This window comes from Lepidochelys olivacea (genome assembly GCF_965140295.1).
Source record: "Lepidochelys olivacea isolate rLepOli2 genome assembly, chromosome: 7".
In the NCBI taxonomy this organism is placed as follows: Eukaryota; Metazoa; Chordata; order Testudines; family Cheloniidae; genus Lepidochelys; species Lepidochelys olivacea.
This window is the reverse complement of record NC_140417.1, coordinates 115,732,429-115,752,400: the sequence shown is the minus strand read 5'-3', so window position 1 is coordinate 115,752,400 and position 19,972 is coordinate 115,732,429. Positions and strand designations below refer to the sequence as shown.

At 40.2% G+C, this 19,972-nt stretch overlaps 1 protein-coding gene across 1 annotated transcript; it reads right to left on the bottom strand.

Moving 5' to 3' along the window:
- Window positions 1-292: 292 nt before the first annotated feature.
- Window positions 293-19,765, bottom strand: ZDHHC6 (zDHHC palmitoyltransferase 6). The gene is made up of 11 exons (XM_084634876.1): window positions 19,691-19,765; window positions 18,348-18,834; window positions 16,155-16,246; window positions 12,859-13,018; window positions 11,706-11,867; window positions 10,037-10,090; window positions 7,497-7,664; window positions 2,773-2,814; window positions 2,133-2,278; window positions 2,000-2,043; window positions 293-905 (listed from the first exon to the last, which is right to left on the bottom strand). The coding sequence occupies exons 2-11, from the start codon at window positions 18,612-18,614 to the stop codon at window positions 802-804; spliced, it is 1,239 nt and encodes a 412-aa protein (XP_084491002.1). The 5' UTR covers window positions 18,615-18,834; window positions 19,691-19,765; the 3' UTR covers window positions 293-801.
- Between the last annotated feature and the right edge of the window lie 207 nt (window positions 19,766-19,972).

Genomic DNA, 19,972 nt, shown 5'->3' with positions numbered 1-19,972 from the left:
GTAAGGGCACAAGGCCCGGCACCTGTAGTGGGTGCTCCGACCAGAGAGGAAACAGAGGTGCTGCTAACTCCATAACTGTCTCATTAATTAGGTGGACTTTGCTCCCTTACCAGAGTATACAGAGGACATTGATAAGTTAGTAGTGGAGAATGTTTCAATTCTTGATCTTCCTATCTCTAAAAGCTCCATCACTGTAAGTTCCTTTCAGATCCAGATCTTTTCCCATTTTTGCACCTGTAAATTGACCAGTGTGACATTTTAACCATTTAAATGCACAATCAGAATACACATCTACAGAATACACATTGTTTATTTGTGATTGACAAAAGTCACATTATTAAAAGTCACGGGTAGCAAATCATACTTGCATTGGAATTCAAAGTTTACTCTATAGCTTTTAGGGGGCACTTGGGACACACGGCCAAGTAATATACAAAGGAAAAGCGGCATGCATTAGCCACAGATACTGTTGTGGAAAAATTTAGAAATAAAAGGTCCCTCAGTCTGCAATTAAAAAAATCCTTCATTTAAACAGTAAAGAAAACACAATCAAATCTGTCCTAAGGTGGAAAAACCTTTGTATCTCAAAGGCATCCATGTGGAATGGCTTCTTCAGTTATAAAAACATTAATAAAAATATATGCAAACCATGGCACTAGGGTACCCTTTAATTATGAGAAAAAGAAGTCACTTTCACACCATATTTCCTGCATAAGTCTAAAGTAATATACAGAAGATTTCAAGTAAAGGACTGTGGTCTGAAAGGAACATTTCCATTTCTTCATAAAGATGACGAGATGGCTATCTATTTTTCTTCTCTCCATCCAATGGTTGATCCATTTCAGAGTCATACAGGCATTTTTCCACACATTTCCTTGGGAACCAGCCTCTGACTCTCATTCCAGCTGGTGGTAAGAAAAGATAAATCAATTAGCTATAATATAGCAATTACCAGAGATCCTCCTCTGTATTCATTCTAATGAATAAACATCATGTAATCCTCAAAATGCAGGACTTGACATTACTCACTCTGATGACTGGCTTAGGATCAGTGTTTGGAAAAGTTTACTGGAGTTACATGCCAAAGCATGTCTAGCCCTAGGCAGTCTCAAACCTTCCAAGAAAGGCACATATCATCATAACTTATCCTCATCTTTCCTTGTTTCCAGTCTGATTCAGAGCAGCCAACATTTGGAACTTAGACATTTCTATTCTGAAGCTGCTTTTCCATTATAAAGCATTAATTCCTAACTGTTTGAGATAGAAGCTGCTAAAAAAAGGCACTGGAATTTAAGTACAGATGGAGTTACGTATAGCAAGATGACAGTCAGAACTACCTCACTCTAAAATCTGATACAACTTGTTAGAAATTAATTTTCTGTAGAATTAAGACTGTTTATAGTTATGATGGTTCATAAGACATGGACTTAGAATCAGTCTTGATTCAGGGACACTAACAAGCTCCAGATGTTGGAGCAGTCTATTTGCATTCGGTATATATATATATTTTTAACTAAACTATTTATTTAGAAGGTTTACAAATCATTGCCCTCTAAATACCAGAAATAAAATGATAATCATGACAACAGTGAGGGTTTTTTTGTTCGGAGAAACATGCAGTGATATATTCATCAAATCTCTGTTTAATAGGGTTTTACCAAACTACAGAATGAGCCTCTTAATACCATCCAGGATATGTTTCTGTAGAATTTATTAAACTGAGTGAAACTACAGACTTTATTCCTTTATAAAACCTGGAGTACCTATCAGATGTTAATAGTCAAAAAAGTTGGATCGGTTTGCTGGGTGTTTTTTGCAGCTGAATGTACGTCAGTTCTATATTCTGAGGATTAATATTTACTATTTACCATATTTTCGTTAATGGAATTATCTAATTTATGGTTTTTATCCTTGCACAGTGCACCAACCTAGACTATACTGCTAAAACTATAACACCGATTTGCTTCTTGAAAAATAATTAAAAGTAATTGCTTTGTACCGTCAGCAGTTGAGTCAAGAACTTTGTCTCCATACATCCAGTGTCTGAAAAAGGTGCAAATATATTCATTAGACAGTAGGGCTAAGTCACACAAACTTCTCTCCATCAAGTTTAAATGTATAAAGCCACTAACTTTAAGCCTCTGGTGGCCAAAATCAGATCCCCCTTCCACAGTGCAATTCTTGGTTCTTCAGTGCATGGGGTTGTGAAGAATGTTTTAACACCTTTAGTCACAGGGCAGCAGGCACCACTGTAATCTTCTACTGCTCGGTACCGCACCTGCCAATTTAAAGAGATCACAGTCGTGTTGTAGTGCAGGAAGTCACTCCTTTGCTGTCAGTCTCACTTTTCCATTAGCCTTAATTTCATACTAAAATCAATTCAAGCATACTGAGAATCTGACGTGTAATGACAACTACTGTCACAGCCGCTCTGAAGTCTATGTTAACCGTTTAAAAAAAGAAGATTGGAGTCATCCTTATCTTGTATTGTCATGGATGCATTTGTGTGCCTTGGGTATATAGTACTTGACTCTCCTGCTTATCGAATATAATCTAGAGAGTAAGAATTTAGTGTAAAATGAGATCAATATTTGAATTAAATAGGATTGCAGCTTTCTGTTTCTGTGAGAAATCAAAATTTGTATTTCCAGAGTGTTAAACTGGATGGGTGGTATTAAAGCTCCATTTTACCAAGAACTAGTATGCCAGTAATAACTTACATTTATTAACATGGGAAACGTGTTAGACTCCAAGCAATACAGAAATACTTACACTTCTTACTCGCTTGTCTGCTTTTTGTTTCAATTGCTCTATCTGCAAAAGATTATAAACAGGACTTTAAGGCGGCATTTAGTATAAGAGCACTTACCAATTTTAAATACAAACTAAATAGTACCCTGAAATCTATTTCCTCCCATTTAAAGTCTATTTATGGACACTCTGCCTTAAAAGCTTTATCTGTGGGGTAAAGCTGGATTTAAGAGCTGAGACCTTCATGGACTTTCTTTTTCTCTATCACTATTGTGTCGAAGGGCCCGCTCCCATTCCCACTGAAATGAACAACAAAATCTCGTTGACTTCAGTGATGCCGGGTCACCAAATTGAACACCTCCTTTAGTTAGCACTATTGACATTTAGCCATCAAATAGTTAACCCATCCATTAGTTAACAGATTATAATAAATGTGCACAAGAACTAAAAAAGTCTGATCCCAAACCCATTTTCATTCACAATGCAGAAGATGACATTTACCGGTCCAAAAGGAAGCACACTTACTGAACAATCAAGAAGACTGGGCCTTGGCTTTAGTTTTAGCGTATACAAGGAACATAAGAATGGCCATACTGGGTCAGACCAAACGTCCATCTAGCCCAGTATCCTGTCTTCCGACAATGGCCAATTGCCAGGTGTCCCGGAGGAATGGACAGAATAGGTAATCATCAAGTGATCCATCCCCTGTCGCTCATTCCCAGCTTCTGGCAAACAGAGGCTAGGGACGCCATCCCTGCCCATCCTGGCTAATAGCCATTGATGGACCTATCCTCCATGAATTTATCTAGTTCTTTTTTGAACCCTGTTATAGTCTTGGCCTTCACAACATCCTCTGGCAAAGAGTTCAACAGGTTGACTGTGCATTGTGTGAAGAAAGACTTCCTTTTGTTTTAAACCTGCTGCCTATTAATTTCATTAATTACCCCTAGTTCTTGTGATATAAGGAGTAAATAACACTTCCTTATTTACTTTCTCCACACCAGTCATGATTTTAGAGACCTCAATCATATCCCACATAAGTAATCTTTCCCTGCCCCTCCCCCCCCCCCAAGCTGAAAAGTCCCAGTCTTACTAATCTCTCCTCATGCGGAAGCTGTTCCATACCCCTAATAATTTTTGTTGCCCTTTTCTGAACCTTTTCCAATTCCAATATATCTTTTTTGAGATGCGGCAACCACATCTGCATGTAGCATTCAAGATGTGAGCATACCATGGATTTATATAGAGGCCATATGATATTTTGTCTCATTATCTCTTTCTTAATGATTCCCAACATTCAGTTCACGTTTTTTGATTATGCGTATAATTGGGATTATGTTTTCCAATGTGCATTACTTTACATTTATCAACATTGAATTTCATCTGCCATTTTGTTGCCCAATCACCCAGTTTTGAGAGATCCTTTTGTAGGTCTTTGCAGTCTGCATGGAACTTAACTATCTTTAGTAGTTTTGTATCATTTGCAAATTTTGCGACTACACTGTTTACCCCTTTTCCCGGATTCTTCATGAATATGTTGAACAGGACTGGTCCCAGTACAGACCCCTGGGGGACAACACTATTTACCTCTCTCCATTCTGAAAACTGAGAATTTATTCCTACCCTTTGTTTTCTATCTTTTAACCAGTTACCAATCCATGAGAGGAACTTCCCTTTTATGCCATGACACCTTACTTTGCTTCAGAGCCTTTGGTAACGGACCTTGTTAAAGGCTTTCTGAAAATCTAAGTACACTATATCCACTGGATCCCCTCTGTCCACATGCTCGTTGACTCCCTCAAATTCTAGTAGATTCGTGAGGCACGATTTCCCTTTGCAAAAACCATGTTGAGTATTCCCCAACAAATGACGTTCATCTATGTGTTTGACCATTTTGTTTTTTACTATAGTTTCAACCAGTTTGCCCAGTACTGAAGTCAGGCTTACCGGCCTGTATTTGCTGGGATCAACTCTGGAGCCCTTTTTAAAAATTGGCATCACATTAGCTATCCTCCAGTCATTTGGTACAGAAGCTCATTTAAATGATAGGTTACAGACTACAGTTAGTAGTTCTACAATTTCACATTTGAGTTCCTTCAGAACTCTTGGGTGAATACCATCTGGTCCTGGTGACTTATTACTGTTTAGTTTATCGATTTCTTCCAAAATGTCCTCTAATGACACCTCAATCTGAGACAGTTCCTCAGATTTGTAACCTGAAAAGAATGGCTCAGGTTTGAGAATCAGCCATGAAGACCGATGCAAAGAATTAGTTTAGTTTCTCTGCAATGGCCTTATCATCCTTGAGTACTCCCTTTAGCATCTCGAACATCCACTGGTCCCACTGGTTGTTTAGCAGGCTTCCTGCTTCTGATGTACTTAAAAAAAAATTGCTATTACTTTTTGAGTCTTTGGCTAGATGTTCTTCAAATTCTTTTTTGGCCTTCCTAATTGTATTTTTACACTTCATTTGACAGAGTTTATGCTCCTTTCTATTGTCCTCACTTTTTAAAGGAGTTTCTATTCCATATAAGTTCTTATACCACACTCATCCCCACAGCATCTGAATATTTCCAGATTCTCACAATTAGATTACCAAAGGGATCCTTTGGATTGCATGCCTGCTTTATTTAATATACTCATTTTAAGCGCTCTCTCCCCTGTGACAAAGTTCCTCCTCTACCTTGGTGGGTCTTGCGCTTATTGGCGGATTTGCTCACCTTGGAGCTTCACGACAGCCCTCAGTTTGGCCGTTTTCGTGAACCCACAGTCCAGGTCAACTCCCCCTGTGTCTGATCAGGAGTTGGGAGGTTTGGGAGGAACCCGGGCCCGCCGTCTACTCCGGGTTCCAGCCCAGGGCCCTGTGGATTGCAGCTGTCTAGAGTGCCTCCTGGAACAGCTGTGTGACAGCTACAACTCCCTGGGCTACTTCCCCATGGCCTCCTCCCAACACCTTCTTTATCCTCACCATAGGACCTTCCTCCTGGTGTCTGATAATGCTTGTACTCAGTCCCCCAACAGTCTGCGTTCTCACTCTCAGCTCCTCGTGCCTCTTGCTCCCAGCTCCTCACACGCGCACCACAAACTGAAGTGAGCTCCTTTTTAAACCCAGGTGCCCTCATTAGCCTGCCTTAATTGATTCTAGCAGCTTCTTGATTGGCTGCAGGTGTTCTAATCAGCCTGTCTTAATTGTCTCCAGAAGGTTCCTGATTGTTCTGGAACCTTCCCTGTTACCTTACCCAGGGAAAAGGGACCTACTTAACCTGGGGCTAAATATATCTGCCTTCTATTATTCTCCTGTAGCCATCTGGCCTGACCCTGTCACACCCCCCAGGCTTAAAAACTGATCCATAGTGGGACATACTAGTTTGCAATTATAAGTACCACTTGCTTTACCTACACCTCTTGTAAGTAAATACTGGAGAGGTTAGCTTTTATTGTCAGTGTAGAGGCAAAGAAAGTGTTTAGTATCAAATAATAAAACCAGAGTAGCTCCTCAGGTAATTGTCACTTTTGATGGCTGTCTTAGCAGACACCAAGAACTTGAACTTCTGCCTAGAAGTCCCTTCATAACAGGGTAGAGGCACTTTAAAGGAGAGGTGCACAGGAAGTTTACACTGCTGATATCCATGCTATAACTATTTTAATGGATTAATACCGTCAGTGCCTGTCAATCCATTAGCATTCACAAGGACAAAATTTACAATTTATTCCATTATGTTAAAATGAGATGTCGATATTAAAATGTTGCAAAACAATTACTACATGATAGTTTTAGTAGTAGCAAAAAGAATAATTTATAGCTGTAAAGATAAGCCCGCAGTGAAAGAGTGAATTACATCCTTAGCAGATACTGCTTTCTAGGGCTGAGCAATTTAAAATACAGGGTAATTTAAATTAGGATAATAAGATATAAATGAATAGATGCTTCCTTAATCAGATTGTGAAATAAAATAAAAAACAACAAAAACACACTTTTGTTAAGTGAGGCTGAGTTAATCAAAAGTCTTATATAAAAGTGTGAAGTATGAAAATAAATGGTATATTATTCTGCACTGATAAATCTGTTATACTGTTTACAGCATATTTAAAGTTTGATCAAGGTATACAAGGCAAAAAGTTAAGGATTTATTTACCGAATACAGTAGTCATTTATAAGAAAAATAAAGGTCTTCTAAAACTTTTGATATATTTTTACACTAGACACCCTATTTCTATATCCATTCTCTCTGACCAAACAGTTCAATTGGAGACGCTGCAGAAATCTGAATAGGATGTACTGGAATTGTGAGGAAAAGTTACACACACAAGTTAGATGGGCAATGACGACTAAGCCAGCTGGAATGCTACATTTAACGTTTCTTGGAAGAAAACTGAGGGTAGGAAGAAAAAACTCATGCGCACCTTTTATTCATTTTTTCAGTAGGAACTCAATTTAAATGAAAAATAGAAACAGATTTAATCCATGCGAAATAAAGTCAAGTATAGCGACACTTAACAGCAAACATGAAGTCGTATGATGGGCATTTAAAGTTCTTAAACACAAAATTAACCATTTTGAATCTACTATATTACAGATGGGGGAGGATTTGACAGAGCTTATATTTCCACTGTATCTGTGATATAGTTAGCTTTGTGTGGGGTTATTTAAAAACAGATTCATAATGTGTGAAGTTAAGCAGACATCTGAGGGGGTGTGTGTGTGTACGTGGAAAATAGTGGCGAGATCTGAGAAGAATACTTACTGTCAAAGTATATTGATGACAGCTTTCTCTTACTGGCCATTCGAGGCCATCTCCCTCAGGAATCCCTGACCACGTAAACACTTGTTTGAAGTTCTTCCATTTACTTCCCATGTCATAAGGAAAAATAAAGATCTCTCCCGTTTTGTAATATTGGATTCTGTCTTTGGCCTGCACACAGAAAACACATACATGACATTAAAAAAAAAAAAAAAACCCCACCACACAACATGACTTAACAGCAAAAACTAAGTGTGCCAAGAGAAGGGTTGTACAGGCCCTACAGGGCCATAAGGCCAAAAATGTGAGAGAGACCGTGAAATCCTGCTAGAGTTTCCCTAGTTTGTGACATTTTATAGCCTCATATACAATAACTGTTGTATTTTGGAATGTGTTTTACTCTTTTATAGTATCCATACTGTCACCGGGTGCATGCATGCATATGGATGCGCGCGCACACACCCCTCCACACAGCATGGCAGTCGTGCAAGGAGGCTCTTGCCTCATTCCCTTCACAGATTCCCAGGAATAATCCACAGGGGCTTATGTCTGGTCACAAACCTGCTTTCTTTCCACAGTAAAGTCTCCTCCATCCCAGTCTCCCACTGAACATGAAAATGGCCATACTGGGTCAGACAAATAATCCATCTAGCCCAATATTCTGTCTTCTGACAGTGGCTAGAGCCTGATGCTTCAGAGGGAATGAACAGAACAGGGCATATATTGAGTGTTCCATCGGGTTGTCCAGTCCCAGCTCCTGGCAGTAGGGCACATTCCCACCTCCTGCCTGAGTCTGGCTCCAAGCCTCTCCATTAGGCACAGTTATTAGCCTGCTCCCAGGCTCTGCTCAGTCCCTCTGCATGCAGTCAGTGGGGTGCACAGGCCCCCTTCTTGGGCCTGTGTTCGTTGGACTCTCAGGCCGGTCCTCCAACAGGTTCCCCAGCTGCTTCCCTGCTGAGCCCTTTTCAGCAGCAGCTCTCCTCTCTTTTCTCCTGGTTGCAACCACTTCCCTTTTTGTAAGGCCCAGGCACCTTCCCTTAAGTTTAACTGGACAGCAGGTAATCAGTCAACGGTGCACGGGACCCTACACCCTCTCTTAAAGGGGCCAGTTACCCTATGACACCTAGCAATAGCGTCAGTTAGATACATCACTGATAAGCAAATATTTGGACCATAGTGTGAGCTAGTTTTAAAAAGGCTGATGTCTGGCTAATTTTCAAAACTTGGTGCAATGTGTTGCATAACTTAGAATTCATGGACTTTTCAGATTATATCATAACTTTCATGATGTGTGCGCAGTTTGGTATTATTTGAAATAATGTCCACACCTCTCAAATGATTTCACATACATGTACATTCTAAATTTTCTCTTTTATTATCTAACGACTTTTAATTCTTTAAGTAATAGTGACATCTAGTGGTAGTCACAGAAGGATAAAATATATTTAATACTGCACAGTTTGGGCAGTTTGAAATTTAAACACATTTCTGTGGGTGCATAGTTTTCAACAGGAACATATTACTACTTTATGAAAACTGTACAATCTGTACTTGCAGAGAGTCTTACCACTATGACTCTGTGTTTGCACACAGAAGCACACAGGCGGTTCTCTACTTCATTTTAATATGAAGCTGCCACACTTGGAGCCTCATTTTTTATTTGTACCGTGGTTGCGCTCCAAGACTCAAATTAGGATTAAGGCCCAATTGTGCTAGCTTCTGTGCAAACATGTAGGGCCTTATTGTGCTAGGTACTGTGGTAACACACAGTCTCTGTCCTAAGGGGCTTACAGTCCCATTTAAGACAAGAAATAACAAGTGAATGTGACAAACAAGAGGAGGTGGAAAGACGATGATAATAGGTCAGTTAGGTGCACAGTTTGGTGGTTCCAAGTACTTATGTTGTTTTTTAAAAAAAGCATCACCATCACTGACATCCTCAAATTTTAGCTGTTGTTAGTTGGCTGATTTCTTGTTAAGTGTTATAGAAAAAGTGGGTCTCATGGAGGGATTTAAAGGCGGTGAAGGTAATGGCCTTATGGATTAGTTTAGGGAGGGCATTCCATACTGAATGAAGTAGTCATAAAAGAAAGCACAAAAATACTTGTTTTAACTTATCTCCTAGATGAGGTCAAAAGTGGCCCCGATACCAGAATGCGTGAGGGCGTGTGACAACAAAGTGGCATGCCTGGATAAAGAGATAATTGAGGAAGGTCATCTTTAGTTCCAGATACAGAGCCACACGCTTCAGGTAGTGCAACTGTCCAAAGGGAAATAATTTATTTTCCAGGTTCATCTCCTACGCCCCAAATAAAAGGGGCATAGGAGGGTCTGTCTTCTATTTAGGTATGTTTCAGTGACTCTTGGGTCCAGCTGTGTTTTGTAGGCAAGCTTAAATCTGCGGTGACCTGAAACAATGTTTTACAGTGCAACAATACCTTGGTTTAAAGTCAGAGGCGCAAAATAATAAAAAAGAGATGAATATACTGTGCAGTAGTGTCATGATAGAATATACTGCAGGGTGTACGAGAATTAAAGCCTACCTTATCTTCAATCCATGATTCGATTGAAGTTTTATTCCTCAGAATGACTTTCATCTAAAAAAAGTAAAAGAATTAAAGGAAGTTGGCATGGACTACATCTAGGAAGTACATCAACCGGGCAAACAGTACTTCATTTAACTAACAGTCATTCCAACACCATCAGAAAATGTTTAGGTTAAAAGTTCATGGCAATTTATAAAATATTACAAATATCAACACTCAGCATGAATAAAATATTTTCTAATCCCATCCTTATAGGGTGGATGTGTGATTGTAGCATGGTAGTGAAGATGTGGTGGCATGGGCTAGCTGCCCGAGTATATGCCCGCTGGGAACCCTGGTACGTACTTGGGTTTCTAGCGCACATTGAAGCTTATGCCATCACATCTTCACTACCCTAGTAATCCATGTTATTCTAAAATTAGCTTGCATATGCCGACCCCAGCTCCAATCATACCTTCACTTGCAATGTAGACATACTCTTAAAAAGGTATATTGTGCATAATAGGGGAGGCCTAAAATGTAATACTTTGTACTTGTACCACTCCTATCAGAGGATCTTAAAGCACTTGAAAAACAAAAAATTAATCACCACAATACCCATTATTATCTTTATTTCAAGGATGGGGACACTGAGACAGAGAGAGGTTAACTGATTTACTTTTTTGGGAACAGAACCCAGGAATTCTGACTCCCAAATCCTCTCTACCCATTAGATTACACTCCCTAAATTCTTCAGTGAAAGAAAGAAAATGATAGAAGGAATGAGGGAGAAAATGAAGGAAATGAAACAGCACAAAAAGAAAAATTAAAAGAAGAGTTGCACACAAAGTTGGAAACATAGTTTTAATTTTAATGCTAAATTCTGTTCCTCCCCTTCCATTAGGAACCATTAAAAAAGGGATAGATAATAATACACTAAATATCATAACGCCAGTATATAAAGTCATGGTACACCCACACCTTGAATACTGTATGCAGGTCTGGCTGCCCCATCTCAAAAACTATATATAAGAAATGGAAAAGCTACAGGGAAGGGTAACAAAATCCTCTCTCCAGATGAGATTAAAGAGACTGGGACTATTCGTTTTAGAAAAGAGAAGAGTAAGGGGGGATATGATAGAGCTCTATAAAATCATGAATGGTGTGGAGAAAGCGAATAAGGAAGTGTTATTAACCCCATCACATAACACAAGAATCAGGAGTCATCAAATGAAATTAATAGGCAGCAGGTTAAAAGAAACAAAGGCAGTACTACTTCACAGAATGCACAGTCAATCTGTGGAACTCATTGCTAGGGGATGTTGTGAAGGCCAAAGCTATAACTGGTTCAAAAATGAATTAAATAATGGAGGATAATATAATGGAGGATAGGTCCATCAGTCGCTATTAGCCAAGATGGTCAGGGTTGCAACCTCATGCTCTGGATGTCCTTAAGCCTCTGACTGCCAGATGCTGGGCCTGGATGACAGGGGATGGATCACTTGATAATTGCCCTGTTTTGTTCACTTCCTTTGAAGCATGTTGCATTGGCCACTGCCAGAAGACAAGATACTGGGCTAGATGGACCATTAGTCTGACCGAGTATGATAATTCTTATGTTCATCAATTGCCACCCCAGTAAATCTTACAGCCTTTAGCTGTTTGTAACAAAAGCTGTTAAACTCACCTGGATAATAAACAACATACCAACTGCTATGGTTGTTCCTAATGCCAGTCCCAACGCGAATAAAGATGCAGCAAATGCAGACAATCCAAAAGGAATAATAGGAAGTGGGTCTCTTTTGGCTGCACTCATATCAATCTTTACAGAATTCCACCCAAAAGATATCTATTAATGGAAAATATGATTAAATTGCTGTTATTTTCCAATGCCTGAAACAAAACAAGTTACCAATAAGAAACCTGACTTCAAGCCTCTGCTAAGGTTTTTAATGCAGTAACAGTGATTCCTAAAAGACACATGTGTAGAGTTTCTCAAGTTTTTTCACACGTTTGTTCTTTGCCAGAAGTAGGTCTTTGTTAGATTAAAAGCTTATACTCTAGAGAACTACATACACTCACTATCCTGTGGACTCCATAGCAAGCTGGTCCTAAATTCTACAACAAATTCTCCAAATTCTGTGGCATACTAGTAGAAATTCTTTGATAACTTCAGATAAGTATTATGGTGTCCACACATTTTCTGTTTACAATATGGCACAGGTTTGCACCTATAGGTTTAAAAAAAACAACCTAAAATGATGAAGGGGGCAGGTCACACATCTACATGCTATTGCTTCAAGTTGTCTGCAAACTCAGCAGAGGTCCTTTTGCCAGTTACACTCAACTGGTATTTTCAAGCTTTTCTTCACAACCACGCAAGCTAGAAACAACTGTGTTTTAAAATGAAAGCTTAGAACTGGAAACATAATTCTGTGAAAAGGGAAGAATTCCATGGCAAATACTGCTTTTTTATTTGAACTTCTCTTGATTTAAATTAAATTGCTTTAGGTTATTTTCAGTCTTAGACTGTTCCTGAGATAATCAATCTAGTCTGTTCTTGAACACAAGGGAAAAATCTCCTGACTTCTGGCAACAGGTAGAAAAAAAGCAAAAGATGACTGACCTGGTCACCCTCCAAAGCATAAAGCAAAAAATGACCTGACTCCCAAAAGTGCTACCCAGAAGCTGTATCCAGTCAATAAAGAAACAAAGTGGGAGGAAAACACAGTGACTGTGAGGAATGACAGAAAAAAGGACAGATTACAGAGGGTTGGGGCACCTTTACTTCCACTGTTTACTTTAAACAATGCTTTGAACATTCAAATGTATTTTCTTACCCTGTTATAAAGCTGAGAGTACATGGTCATAACAAAAATGAAAGAAGCATGGATACATCCAAGTGGAGCTAAAAGGAGAAACAGAGTGAAGGATGCGTGATTCTGATACCCACAACAATTATTGATCCACGGACAATGATGGTCCATTTTCATCACACACCTAAGAATAAAAAAAATTTACTGTTATCATTCAAGAACTCTAATGATATTTCACTGGACTGTATATCAGAAGTACTTAAATAAAAAGCAAATTAAATTTCTGGCAATTCTCCCTCCATACATTAAAGCCTACTTGAGTTTCCTCTAAAACAGCCTAGAATCATAGAAATTAGAGAAGGTGAAGATTTAGTTGATCATCCAGCCCTCTGGTTTTCAATTTTTTAAAAGACAATCCATGAAACAATCTCCATCTTTCCCCCCGAGTCCTGACTCCCTGCTTTCCATGTGACAGCTCCAATTTTTGATTATGTGAAAAAGGTATTATTAGGAGAGTAAAAATGAAAATAAACCAATTTTAAAGCAATGGGTGTCGCTGTTCAATTGGATGCATTACTCTGTATCTTTAATTCCCCTCCCTAGGTGTGTACTAGATCTGTATGTTGCCTGCAGTGCCCACATTTCTAATCTGTCCAGGTCACTGCAGTTTGTTCCATCCTCATATGTACTGGCTGCTTCTCTAATTTTGATCATATTTGAATTTACACCAAACACCTGGATATGACAGTAAACAGCTAAAGGATGCATAGGTTCCCCCCCCCCACAATTTCTTTTTTGTTTTCATTTAAAGGTACAACTTTAATTATTAAATGATAACTAGTTTCACAATAATCAGTTTCTAACAGAGCACCTTTATGGCTTAGAACTCTTAAAAAAAACAAAAAGGATTTTTCAACTCCTCTGCAGATGTAGAAGCGTCTATAGGAGCCACACAGGACATCCCCAGGACACACAGGACATCCCCAGGCACTGCCCTTCCCAGTTCCTCTTTCTCTCTGTGCACGATCCCACTTGCTGTTTTTTTGCTTTCAGCTCTGCTGCTGGTAAATACCACGTTGCAGAGCCAATAGAGCCACCATCAACAAAATAGTGGACTATACAAATACCCAAAGTAAACAATCTGAAAAACCAGAGGGGAAAAACATTTTTCTTTAATCTCTTTCAGCTAGATTGTAAGCTTAATTGTAAGAACAGTAGGATATAAAATTTGCATATGGAAGTGTCATTTTCAAAATTACAGTGTCCCTTTAAGTTTAGTTTAAAAGCTTCTGGAAAACCCATACACACAAATTGCACCGATTTAAGTTAAATTAGTTTAAAACGCTCTTTAGTTAAATGAATATAAATCCTTGTGGGCATTCATATATCAGTTTAAAATGGGTTATATTGGTTTAGCTTGTGCCTACAGATACAAATTAAACTGCTATAAGAATGTCCATACATAAAGTTGCATCAGTTTAATGAAATACAATTATAAGTAAAAAGAACAGGAGTACTTGTGGCACCTTAGAGACTAACAAATTTATTTGAGCATAAGCTTTTGTGAGCTACAGCTCACTTCATTGGATGCAATGCTTTAACTCACTCAATGCTGTAGCTCACGAAAACTTATGTTCAAATAAATTTGTTAGTCTCTAAGGTGACACAAGCACTCCTTTTCTTTTTGCAAATACAGACTAACACGGCTGCTACTCTGAAACCTGTCATTATGCAAGACAATTATAAGTGTGATTTTTATATGTATCATTGAAACTTTGTGTGTAAACCAGGTTTCAGAGTGATGGACTGGGCTCTAACAGACCAATATACTTCAGCAGTGTAAAAAACAGGTTCTGATAATTAGTTTGAAAACCATGGTCAATTCTCTGCAGCTAGTCCCCTTACCTTAGAAAGGTTTAGAGTTTACTCACAAGCTATGAAAAAGTTAAGTATGCTCTACTGATTGTCTAAATTCTTCAAATATGTTCTTTTGTGAAAGCTCAACTGTTAAGCTTTAGATAAGCTATTACCAGCAGGAGAGTGGGGTGGGAGGAGGTATTGTTTCATGGTCTCTGTGTGTACATAATGTCTTCTGCAGTTTCCACGGTATGCATCCGATGAAGTGAGCTGTAGCTCACGAAAGCTCATGCTCAAATAAATTGGTTAGTCTCTAAGGTGCCACAAGTACTCCTTTTCTTTTTGCGAATACAGACTAACACGGCTGTTACTCTGATAACTGTTAACAGAACTTCATAGTTCAAGCGAATATTACTAAACTTCTGCCATCTCTTTCACAATCAATTGTTCTTGGAAAAAATAGTAACTTGTAGACAGGAGTCTAATTTTAAGTTTTTTAAAAGAGGAATCATATACTAATGTACATACAGTTATGTCCCTCAGTTTCAGACTCCTTACTTCCTGTAAAGCACACAATGATGGAGCTCAACACAGCCTTGATAAAATGGACTCAATTTAACGCAGCAAACGTTAATAGAAATAAATCTATGGGTATGCTGTAACTTCCTTCTTTTATGTTCTCAAATGGCTTTCAGATCAGGCACTGCTGAGTTAAACAAGTGAACTGTAAATACATACTGCACTGCAGATGGCTACAAGTATTTGTGCATCTTTCAAGCCACATTCCCATCCAGTGCAGCTATTTGTGCTCTGACAAAACTATTTAAATTTGAAACAAAGCAACTGAAAGATTTATGAAGTGGCAGTTCACTGTGACTCAGAAAGTTTATACAATGGGTTTATTATGCTGAACCAGCAGGTTTTTGGGTATGCTTACAAAAAAAATTAGCTCTTGTTTCCTGACAAAGATTTCACAAACTTCCAGCCCAAGACTCCCATTAAAGTGAACAGTTTATCCAGGTATAAAGATGGAAGAATTGGGCCCTCACTCAAATCAGCATTCCTGAAGTAAATGAAAAGTAGATGTTTGGGGTTTGTTTGAGGGTTGGGGGGGAGAGGCTCACCAGGAGATGAAAGTTTCCTAGATGCTTTTGCCCACCCACCCCACTATCCAAATACTTTCCAATTTAAAAAATTCTTAATGGGAACTAATATTCAAATTAAAAAAAATAAGCATATCTAAAGATGGCTGTTTTAACCATATATGCTCTCTATTGTCAGAACAGTAAGAGAAATTCATTTCCATTTTCAAACAGTGTATTTTGACATTGGAAACCAGCACACTGTTCTAAAAATGCACTACACACAGTGCAATACTCCAAACAGTAAACATGAATAACTCATCATTAAAATAATAAATTGCTTTAAGCCAAGAACAAAAAGGAACACAAGGAAGACTGTACCTGTTACATTTTCGGCAGTGGTGCGAACGTGGTGCCTTGTAAGACTGGCACACTTTACAGTACTGGACATACATGCAGTCCTGAGGTTTTTCCTTTAAGCATAAGAAGAGGCATATCAGAAACAAATACGTAATTCCACTAGCAGAATATGCCTTAGCACTTTCATACTGACTATGATGCGTCTGCGCTTTGCTTTGTCTGGGTGTGGCTGGTCTCCACCCTTTTTAAATGGTAGGTAGAAGGGTGTATGAGAGAAAGCAACAAAACTTTTGGCTACCATTCCAATTAACTCTTTGTTAATTGTAATGCTTTACAAAAGAAATAAGTTTCCGCCTGAAAAATGTAGGCCCTCACCCTGCAAATTACTCTGCACAAACAGGCTTCTGCGTAGGTCAACCTGTGTGCAACAATTGGCAGCGTTGAATCCTTAGAAATTTGCTTCTATTTATATCTCTGTTTTTCTCCCTCCTCTCTCAGCTCTGGACCAATCCGGACCCGGAAGGAGGTTAAAGCAGCCCTAGGGCTGCTCTAATTTATGCCAACTGGTAATGGCCTGTAATGGTATTTTATGCTACCAGTGATCAAGAGTGCAAGGAGTTCCAGCCAACCTCCCTGTCAACCCAAAATGCTCTCTAGAGATAGAGGAGGGGCCAGAAGGGGGATGGCATAAAGCCTGTGATTTCCCTATATAAAGTAGAATGCCCAGCTACCCTGTTAGGGCAGTTTTAGGATCCCCCTCCCTCACCTTTCTATTGAAAAGCACTGTAAAGCCAGAACCATGACCACCCCACGGGCACACTGGTGAATAAGATTCTGGCCCACTGCCTTCAAACGTTGTACCAAGGGTTGCCAAATTTGTAATATTTAAAAACTGAACGCTAGCCTTTCCCTGAGGCCCCGCCTTGCCTCTTCCCCCCGAGGCCCTACCCTCATTTGCTCCCCATTCCCCTCATCGCTCGCTGCTCTTCCCTTCTCTCCCACACCTATGTCCTGGTTGGGAGGAACTCACCTGCAAAGCGGAGGCTGGGAGCTGCAGCCACCCGACACAGGTACGAGGCAGCCCTGGCTAAGTAGGGGCTGGCGTGGGTGCTGACTTGGCACCTCCCCACCTGCAGTAACCGGATTTCAAGTGTCAGGTCCCCTTTTCGACTGGACTTCCCTGTTGAAAACAGGCCCCTGGCCACCCTAGTTGTACCTCTGCCCTTCGATTGTGTGTGAATACTTTTTCAATTAGCTTGAGGAGATTGTCAACTAAGAACAAAAGAAATGCAACCTCCTACCTTAGCTTATAGAAGTGTGTTGAACATATGGCCATGGAGCTGGATCCAGCCCACCTAATGTATTTATATGGCCCACATAACATATTCACATTCACCGGAATCTAACTTCTTCTTTTTTTAAAATTAAAGCTAATTTTTCTAATCTTCATGACTGCAGATAATCTTCCAAACGTAAATCAAGTGTAATAGATACAGTGACGTCTGCATGAGTGTGCAAACAGCCTGAAACAATGATTCAGAGAACACCACTGTTCCCTATTAATCTGATTGAAGTATCAACAATAAAGCCAACAACAACACTGCAGAGTCAACATGAATTATTTAACCACTCATCATTTTAGTAGATGGAATGGGGATAAAAGGTGGGACTGAAGCACACTGGATTGGAAACTGGGAGTTGCTGGAGCGAAGGAAATTCGGACACAAGAACAGAGAAGAGGGTAGAAACTGGAAAGCTGATGGCGAAGGAAGAGAAACAAAAGGCAGAGCTAGTAGATGCCCAAAGGACAGATTTTCTCACTGAGCAATATGACAAGAAAGTACTTACCAAAAAGACAAGAAATAATAATCAAATGTTTAATTACTACATAAAATCATATTCTCTTCCTTGATCTCTGTGGAAACCTCCTACTGACATCAGAGAATTTTCTGTAACATATTTTGGATACTATACGATCCTGAATTTATACACCAACGCATTTATTGTATTGAAATGGAATCCAGCCCTCTCCTTCCAATGAGTTTGACACTCCTGGCTTACAACATGCTACTTTCACAGAATTTCTTAATCTGTGCTGACAAGGCAAGCGAGGTTTGAGTTTAATTTCTGTATTGCCAGACTCCTAGCAAAGATTAATATTAAGATTTCATCATGAAAATTAACTATTAGTGAAAGTTTATTTTGTTTCCTTACCGGTTTCCATCCTAAAGGAACATATCCAGGGCCAATAAACATGGCATTGAAGTAATTGTAAAGAATCATGACAGTCCAGTTTATGAGCATGATGAAATTCACACTTCCTCCTGTTGTGTCCAAAGGCCAATACCACATAACAGCATCTATCATAGCCATAGTAGAACATATTGCTATCACACCAAGGGCTATGATGGGGCCCCAATGACAGAGTCTCTTCAGTTCCTGGAGATTCTCAAACCTGATTACTGAACACAGTGCACCCATTTTGAAGAAGAGTATTTTCCTATTTCAAATAATATTCAACGTTCCTATTTTTAACTACAGTTTTCCATTTGTCATAAGTTTTCATAACTCCAATAATGGTCATGCCTCCAAATACCAGACAGTTAGCTGTGATCTAGACATTTCTAATGTTTGGAAGAGTCATCAGTTGTAAGAGCTCTTCACATCCATCTCAAGAGGACAGTTTGGTTCTCTACGTGACCTAGAAACACAGAAATAGAATTTCAAAATAAATGAAAACAAAATGTGTTTTGTAAGTCAAGTGCAATGAAAGAATTCAATGCACAGCCCAGGGAGTTGTGTTGTCACTTAAACCAAGCTCCTATGAAATGATTACTTTCACATTGCTTTGACTTTATTGTGATATTAATGAGAGGGTACCTAGATCCTTGAATAGGTGTCTTTTATACTTTTAAAATCTAAATAAAATGCAATAATATCCGTTAAAATCATGAAACACCACATCAGTTATTTGGGATAACTGGAAGTTCTCACAAGAGAACGACATCACAGGATTAACAGCTCAGTGCACATACAGCAGGAGACCAGCAGCCACCGACAGCATTTCTCCTGAAGGGAAGCGGTCTCTGAAGAGCCAGAGAGGCAGTAACGGCGACAATAAGCAGCAGCATTCAGCAGGCCTTCAGCAGAGCCTGTCCTGCTCCCAGACCAGAGAGCTGGATTACCTTCTCCAGATGCTACGGTCAGACTATTGGGAGAAGACATCTGAGCACCCAACTCTGGCTCCCACATCCAATGGGGGCCCCAACCGCAGGGCCGGCCTGCCTGCCTGCCCGCCCCTGGGTTCCCCTCACACCCGCGAGCCCAGCGTTTCCCGCGAACCGCTATGAGCCCAGCCCAGCGCAGGGAGCCCACTGGGGCCTCCCCGCGCTCATTCCTGGACTCCCCCTATTGCCACCCCTCCCCCTCCAGCGCTGGATACCCCTTTGGCCTCCCCTCCCCCGCAGCAGGCTCCCCACCCCGAGCAGCCTTCCCCTCCCCCCGCAAGCCCCGGATCCCCTAGTCGCCTCTTTCCCCAGCCGCCTCCCGCTGCTCACCTCAGCCCCTCCGAAAGCTCTGGCCAAGCCATGCCCCGCTGAGCGCTTCCAAACACTTCCGGGGGCGCTCTCACTCGACCCGGAAGTAAGACTCTTCCTTTCCGCCCTCACTTCTTTTTTTTTTTCCGGCCCTGGCGGTTGCGCTCAGAAGTGGGTCCCCTGGGAAACTCTCCTGCCCATGTTGATTCCGGACGCAGTTCGTGGCCCCTGAGGGGAAGACTGTTCCCCGGGCCTGGGTCGGGGACGCGGCGGGCAAGCGGGAGGGGGATGGGCAGCTCCAGG

Bases quoted from the DNA above. Each gene is read 5' to 3' on its own strand.
- ZDHHC6 (XM_084634876.1), bottom strand. From the start codon at position 18,614: ATGGGTGCACTGTGTTCAGTAATCAGGTTTGAGAATCTCCAGGAACTG. The intron at 7,665-10,036 runs GTAGGCTTTAAT...TTCTGTGTGCAG, and splicing joins AATCATGGATTGAAGATAAG to GCCAAAGACAGAATCCAATA. The intron at 2,279-2,772 runs GTAAGTATTTCT...TTAAATTGGCAG, and splicing joins CAGACAAGCGAGTAAGAAGT to GTGCGGTACCGAGCAGTAGA.